At 39.2% G+C, this 7,559-nt stretch overlaps 1 protein-coding gene across 2 annotated transcripts; it reads right to left on the minus strand.

Moving 5' to 3' along the window:
* Positions 1 to 768: 768 nt before the first annotated feature.
* Positions 769 to 6,890, minus strand: LOC141783826 (adhesion G-protein coupled receptor G2-like). 2 transcript variants are annotated; one of them, XM_074661357.1, is made up of 16 exons: positions 6,627 to 6,890; positions 6,443 to 6,517; positions 6,280 to 6,354; positions 6,004 to 6,171; positions 5,658 to 5,693; positions 5,481 to 5,555; positions 4,904 to 5,339; positions 4,680 to 4,808; positions 4,428 to 4,538; positions 4,288 to 4,327; positions 3,522 to 3,622; positions 3,327 to 3,448; positions 2,656 to 2,921; positions 2,484 to 2,574; positions 2,110 to 2,393; positions 769 to 2,019 (listed from the first exon to the last, which is right to left on the minus strand). In XM_074661357.1, the coding sequence occupies exons 7-16, from the start codon at positions 5,051 to 5,053 to the stop codon at positions 1,904 to 1,906; spliced, it is 1,410 nt and encodes a 469-aa protein (XP_074517458.1). In that variant the 5' UTR covers positions 5,054 to 5,339; positions 5,481 to 5,555; positions 5,658 to 5,693; positions 6,004 to 6,171; positions 6,280 to 6,354; positions 6,443 to 6,517; positions 6,627 to 6,890; the 3' UTR covers positions 769 to 1,903. The 2 variants fall into 2 exon arrangements, with proteins under 2 accessions (XP_074517458.1, XP_074517459.1); XM_074661358.1 differs by having other exon boundaries at positions 4,904 to 5,555.
* Positions 6,891 to 7,559: the final 669 nt, after the last annotated feature.

Consider the following 7,559-nt stretch of genomic DNA (forward strand, 5'->3'; position numbering starts at 1 on the left):
TGGCACGCTGCAGTCATTTAGAAGATTAATCAGTCATGGACAAATAAACAGACTTTGCTTTCTGAATGTCACTCCCCAACCTTACATACCCAGAGTTCTGCATGTAAAGACTACTCTGGTGTCCATTTAAACCTGCAGTAGGCAGAATTTTTTTGGCATCATTGGGCAAAAATTCCATAATAACCTTTCAGCATATTGTAATTCAAGTGTTCTGAGAGATAACTAGACTTCTGCACCTCCTCATGGCTCTGTTTTCAGGCTTTAAAAAATCTGTCAATCACTCGCAAACTCCAATCAAACGGTCTTGTAGTGTAATGTTTAGCTGTAAAATGAGATAGTTCAGACTGGTGGGCGGTGCTTGGTATTTACATGGCTGCCGGGTCACAAACTTTTTCATTTGACAGCTAAACAGTACACTACAAGATGTTTCTGAAAACATCTGAGTGAGAAATAGGCATTACAGTAACAGAATATTGATTAATATTTGATCAGCACCTCCTAGTTTGACTGTTTGATCGGAGTTCACGAGTGATTGACAGCTGCTCATAGACGGCAAGGCTCCAGCTCGGCTCTGATTGGTTGTTTTGCTCCGATCTGTGAAATCTTGCAGATGCCATTAGGAGCATCGGAGGACACTGGAGGACACAGAGGCACATGGTTATTTTCAGATTACCTGTCTTATGCACTACTGTCAGGATATAGTGACCGTTATACAAAAATAACTTTTTTAATCTTATTTGCTCCAATTTACCCACTCCAGCTTCAAGGTACCTTAAACTTTATTGCACTTTATTTCTGCATACAATGTCAGTTTCATTCACAAAAGCAATTACACTGGTCTGTATAAATTGTCCTGAGATGCTGAATTAAGGCCATTATGATCACAAATAATTAAATAAAAGATTAGACTTTTCCTTTTAAGGTCAATTGAACACAAAAACAAATAAATAAAAATTTTAAATAGCAAAAAAAGCAGACATCTGCATATCTATATCCAAAAAATGATATAACATGGTTAATGTTTTAAGATTGAATCTGTTATGAACAATTGTGTTACTTTAAAAATAATAGTTTATACGTCAGATCTTAATCATATCAGGTATATACAGAAAAACTAGATTAATGGATAACAACACAAAAAGTACACAATTCCAAATGACTCCTGGTCATTAACGTCATGCAGTTTGCCAAGATACACTTAATTTATTAAATGGTATAAATGCTAGTTAACTACAGCTGTATTTCAGAGAACAGTTTCAACATAGTGGCTTGCCCTCAGGCCTCTTATCACTATAGGTAGCCATGAGCTCATTTCTTGTCAGCCAGTTAAGGCTCCCCGCACAGTGGATACTGCTCTCTGTAGGCACAAGGTAATTATCTGCAGGCACGCAAAGCGCTAGCTGGCTTGCTCGGCCCCCAGCACTGTAAAGAGTGTGAGAGGCAAGACTTCCTTTCACCTTGTTTTGTTTTTTCCATCCTCATTCCATATGACAACCACATCAGTCATATTTTGACTTCCTAAACATTTACAATCTGCATTCCCGTATATATGACTGATGCTTTGTTTTAGGAGTTTTATGATATATTCTGAGTGAATCACAACATTCACTGCATGTTTCACAGTGAGTAAGACTGTTGAGTCATCAGCACAAATGACTTCCAGGAGATTACACCATGTCGTCTGTCAGTGCTTGACTCATTGGTAATTTTCTCAATGAATGTAATCCAGATTAGCCGGGTAGTCAGGAAGAATGAGAAACTTTTTTTTTTTTTTTATAGCAGTTTACCAGCACCTCATTCAACAGAGGCACTGCTTGACTAATAAAATGCTGCCCTCTTGTGTCAAAATAATCTCAGGCACAGAACACTTTCTGTCCCCCTTTGAGAAGCATATGCGGTATCATTATGGAGATGTGACAATTGTGTTTGATGTGCTGCTGCTGACTGTGGGGATTCCTCCTCTCATCTCCCCTCCAACAATCTTCCTGGATTTGAAATAGTAGATGAACAGGAAGAAACCTGCAAAAACAGGGTAGAGTAGGGTATTTGTACTTAATGAAAACTAGACAGTTTGTAGCTCAAATGGCTCTGTGTGAGTTTGAAGTCTACCTTGAAAGGAGTTGAGGATGGTGAAGATATAGTAGGAAGCTACGAGCATAGGTCCGTAGCTGAAGAAGGCAAAAGCCCAGGTGATACCGAGCAGTAGGAACAGGGCCATAATGGAGAAAGCGTTTGTCTTGATGGAGCCGTTGTCCTGGGCTTTCCCTGCTGCGGGTTTAAGGAGAACAATCTGCCGCACAGTCATGATGAATATGACAAAGGTGAAGACAAACACTACAGCGTAGTAACCGACATTCACCCCCTGGTGGACGACAGCATCAGAGATCCAGCACCTGAAAATCAGGAATAACGATGCACTTAGTGATATGTATCTCTTTTTGTGAATAAGAAATGAGACTTGGCAGTCAGTAAGAGTTGCTTACATTTTTGCTGAATTCCCATCATCGGTGTAAATGACCATGTAATCGTATTGTCCCGAGGCGAGAAGAGCGATCACCACCACAGCTGGTGTGACTAAAAAGAAAGTGTACACATTTTTGTTTTGCTTATAAATTTAAGTACATGTGATTGCTCAATTGTTTTGCGTTCTCTTACCCCATCCTGTGATGCAAATCTTCGTCATGTAATGCTTGACGTCAGTAGGGAGCTTCCGTAGAATTAAGAACAAGTGTAGAGCCTCTACGAAGAACCAGGTAATCGTGGCCAACATAGTGTAGTGCATGACTGCTGCCACCGCCACGCACGCGCCAAAGTTTCCCAGCTTGGCAATGCTCTCATTTACCAGGAAGGACAAGTTCAGGGTGAGCATGGCAACGAAGAGGTTCATCAAGATCTTAGTTGCTTGGCTTGCTTTCACTTTTCTGTGGAGAGAGTTAGTTTTGTGTCGGCAAAAGCGTTTAAAGGTGCAGTGTGTAGGATTTGACGACATCTAGTGGTGTGGTTGCAGATTGCAACCAACTGAAACCTTTCCCAACACGAATGGCCTTTTATTAGAGCCAGGGTTTGGTTTATCCGTTCCGGGCTACTGTAGAAACATGGCGACCTGTTCCATGAGAGGACCCGCTCTCTATGTAGATATAAACGGCTCATTCTAAGCTAACGAAAACACATTCTTATTTTGAAGTGATTTTACACTAAACAAAATATTTAATGATACATACTTATTAACATTATATTCCAATTTCTGTCAATAGATCTCCCTAAATGCTATGCACTGTTCCTTTAAGACAGCAAGTTAGAATTAAAAACTCCCCGTGGTTCCTTACCTGATAAGACAATGCATGCAGAGAGCCACCGCCAAAAAGAATATTGACAGGCCACAGCCGATTGATGTGATGTAGGTCAGAGACTTGAAATCTGAAGAGCTTATGTTCCTTGGTGGGGATGACTGATTTAGAGAAAGACATCTTAGATTGTGTGAAATGATGAAACTGGAATGACTTGTAATAGAATAATCTTACCATGAGTATTGCAAAAAAAGTTAGATGAGAGCACTGGCATGTGATGCTGTCTGTGGTCTCCTTTGTCTGACAGCCATCTGTGATCCAGTTCGCTTCTTTTCCTACAAAGGCAGAAGAAGCTACTGTACTTAAAGGTACAATGTGTAGGATTTGGTGGCATCTAGTGGTGTGGTTGCAGATTGCAACCAACTGAATACCCCTCTGCTCACTCCTCCCTTTCCAAGACCGTGGTAACATTAGCTGCAGAGTGCAAAACCGTAATAACGCTGTTTGCCTCGCTCAGAGGTCATCCTTGCCATAATAACACTACTTTAGGAGCAACGGAAGTTAGACAACAGATGGCAGGAACACGGTTTTGCACTCACGTGCCTCACGTTACCGCAGTTTCACAAGTGTGTCGGAGAACTACGGTAGCCTTCAGGTAACGTAAAAATGGAAAAGGCTCTCTCTAGAGCCGGCGTGTGGTTTGTCCGTTCTGGGCTACTGTAGAAACATGACGGAGCAACATGGCGGACTTCTTGAAGAGGACCTGCTCCCTATGTAGATATGAAGGGCTCATTCTAAGCTAACGAAAACACAACAATTCTTAGTTTCAGGTGATTATACACTAATATTATATTCCATTTCTGCTAATAGAGCCCCTGAAATATTACACACTGTTCCTTTAAAGTCTTTTTCACATGAATGGCTGAGGGAGGTGTTACACAAACTTATTTCTTAAAGGCAATTATAAAGTAAAGTTTGTAAAGAATATTTTTTACGATACCTTTTCCATCCCACGACCTACAAGAAGCAATGCTTCCATTCTGTATTGGAATAAAAAAAATTCAAAAAAATTACCATACTCCTTCTTTCCAGTTATTATTAACCTATCGATATATCTTTTAGCTCAGTCATCTCTTTTACCTTGTCCACACTTCTGTAATGAATGTCTATGGTATGTGAGAGATTGGATACCTCTGCTCCCATTTCAATTCCCACTATCTCATTGTTGAGATAAAAACTGTTGTCGTCATCCTGTTTGAAATACCGTGCACAGTCATGACAGGCACAGGGGAAAAACAGTTTCCGATAGGGATGCAATTATGCAAATCATTACGTTTGTATTACAGTTGTCAAAAAAGTGAATGCGTAATTATGTAAACTTGACAACTTTACCGGATGCATTCCTGGAAAAAGTAGAGCTGCAGCAAATGAACCATTTCCTTGTTTTGCCAAGACAATGGCCTCTGTAGGGATTCGCACCGATCGAGAGAAGCCCGTCACAGAATCATTACCCTCAAGAATCTACAAAAAAAAACAAATAAGGAAGATTATTAGAAAAAAACAAGGGTGATTCAACTCTATTTATTATTGTGATTTACTCTTGTATCATGGCATACTTTTATATCACCACTTGTTTTAATGCCAAAGTTGATGTTGGTTTGATTTTGGGCAGGGAGTTTAGTGATCACCCCTTTAATATGGCCTATTGTGATGGCTGCTGTGCTGGAATTGCCCAACTCTTCCAGCAGGGAGAAGAGATTATTCATGATATTTCTGCAATGACAAACATTAAATCATTTCTTCTTTCCAGCAAACTACAGTCAGTATCACAACTCCAAACAACGCCACACCGAAATGTAGCAGTTGACTCCAATAGTGTCGTCGTTGATAATTTTGATACTTGCGCTGCCTTGTCGAGGCTGATACCAATGCCATTATTGCACTCAGGTGGAGGGATAGTAATAGAAACGTCTGGCTTTTCTCCTGGTACCTTACACGACACACAATGCCCTCCTTTATTAGCATTGATAATGTATTCTGTTTCTGCTAAACCTGTATATCAAAACACACACATGTGCACACACATACATACACAAACATTTGATTTTCACTACCATGCTCTTTTGGTTTAGAGATAAAATGCTTACGTAGGTATATTTTAAATAATATAATCAAATAAACAAATGATGATACCTTCGCAGGCGTCTTCATCGTAGTTTCGACTCTCTCCACAGAAGCTGTTTTGGCTGAATCTAAAACGTTTGGTAGCTTAAACATATTAAAACATGACATTATTGTTAAGAGTGCTACCACTGCTGTTAAAAGTGTGCTGATATGAAAGTAAGAACTGTGGTAGATTTGTGATTTTACCTTTATCCATGCACTGGTGAATGTTTAAATGGAAACCTGCAGCAGAAGAAATGTTGTATAAGATGACTGGTTAAAGGGACTTGTTTCAGTAAGTATCTTCTTGACCAATAGGGGGCAGTCTCTCACTGCTTTTGTGTGCAAATGTGTACTGTTTAATAAAGGCACTGTCTGTGTGAACAGCCTTTGTGCAATAATGCCAGTTATTACATTTTATTTTACATCAGCACCTTGTAATTGTACAATGAATAACAAGAGTAAAGTAGAGAGGTGACTGGATTAAGTCAGTCTGACTGTCCAAGCCTAGTTTCTTTTTTTAAGAATTCACAAAGCAAGGAGGTTGTCATACCTGAAGTTGTGTTGTAGAACGTATGTGGCATACAGTCGAATTCAAGATCTACAGTCATGAGTACAATATCTTGCTTGGAAAGAGTCTCTTTATTCAGGATCAGCTTGTAGTCATTTTCACTACCCTTTATTTCAACGCTGCAGTTGAAATCTCCTTCATGACAACAGACTAAAAAAACAAACCACATTACACTCACATTCATCAAAAGACCAAGAGAAACAATTGTACGGTTATTTGCAGTGGACTCAAATCAGGCTAATAATTAGGTAACTCTACCTGCATCTACATTTGTTCTGTTTCCGTGGACAGCGAAACAGAGTTTACTTCCATTGACCTCGTGATAGACAGCCTCTGAAAAATGATGTGAAACCGATGTTTACCGACTTTTCTTTTAAACTTTCAGTTGGAAACCTTTATCTTTTGACAGTGTCAAGCTTACTTGATGGGTATTCCTGATTTAACACTACAGCATTGACAAACAGTACATTTGTTTGTCTGCAGGTGTCATTTGTGTCTGTAATAAATAAAAAAAATACAAATGACAAATATGATATACATGCTAATCTGTAAAACTGTAAACCGTTTTGTTGAGAATTAGTGTTGAGTTTGTGAAACTCACTCACCTGAGCTCTCGTTGTTCTTGATGAATATCCCAAAGAACAGGATTGCAACAAACACCCAGCGATGCTTTAAATCCAGTGGTAACATCCTGAGGAGTACGGACAATGTGCAGTATATTATTAAGGATTAAGTTATCTCACCATAACCTACATCTAGATCTCTTTGAAGTGCCACCTAACTGTACAGCAGTTTCTATTACCTGAGGGAGGTGGTTCTCAACATTGTCTCTCCACAGCGATTTGCATCCACCTTGACGTTATTTACCTGTCTGATTTACCTTGCAAATAACTGCACGGCTCCCTGCGCATATCATGTCTGCTGGCAGACTGCCACATTTTTATTGACTGGAATGAGGTGTGCCTGAAAAACTGAACTTTATATTACTTTTATCATAAGTATAACAACAGCTACAATAATTTGTAGTACTTTCTTGTAGTTCTTCATTTGCTTTTGTTTCTCAGAAGTATGTCTCTGTGTTCACCTGACAGGATGGAAGAAAAATAACTGTTAAATACAGACTATGGTTTAGTGAAATTAGAAAGCTCTTTCATTGGTTCATTGATTCATTTGTAATTCAATTCATTTTCATTCATTCAATTGTGTAATGAAAATATTTGCTACACACATCCAAGCCCCCCTTTGGGAGAAATTGTGATAACTTTGCTGATCCACTGACTTCTACTTGGTTTATGACCAAATACCTGCAAAACAAATGATATTCCCATCAGCCTCGCGACTTCACGAAGAAGCAGTTGTCTGACGTCACACAACAATTGAAGCGCACATTGTGAATGGTAAACCATCAACTAAAAGGCAATTTAAAGTATATTTGCCTGTATTTAATTAAAGGCTGTAGGCTCTTGTTTATATGCTTTTTCCTTTTCAGAGTCACAAGGAAGAGCTAGAAAAAAAACTTCGGAAAAAATAGACTTGTC

The sequence above is a fragment of the Sebastes fasciatus genome, chromosome 15 (assembly GCF_043250625.1).
Source record: "Sebastes fasciatus isolate fSebFas1 chromosome 15, fSebFas1.pri, whole genome shotgun sequence".
Classification (NCBI taxonomy): Eukaryota; Metazoa; Chordata; class Actinopteri; order Perciformes; family Sebastidae; genus Sebastes; species Sebastes fasciatus.

What these genes read in the sequence shown, in the direction of transcription:
- LOC141783826 (XM_074661357.1), bottom strand. Translation starts at nt 5,053, where the DNA reads ATGAATAATCTCTTCTCCCTGCTGGAAGAGTTGGGCAATTCCAGCACA. An exon ending in TTTTTCCAGGAATGCATCCG is followed by an intron (nt 4,539 to 4,679) that starts GTAAAGTTGTCA and finishes TATTTCAAACAG; the next exon opens with GATGACGACAACAGTTTTTA. An exon ending in CTTTTTTTGCAATACTCATG is followed by an intron (nt 3,449 to 3,521) that starts GTAAGATTATTC and finishes TCTCTAAATCAG; the next exon opens with TCATCCCCACCAAGGAACAT.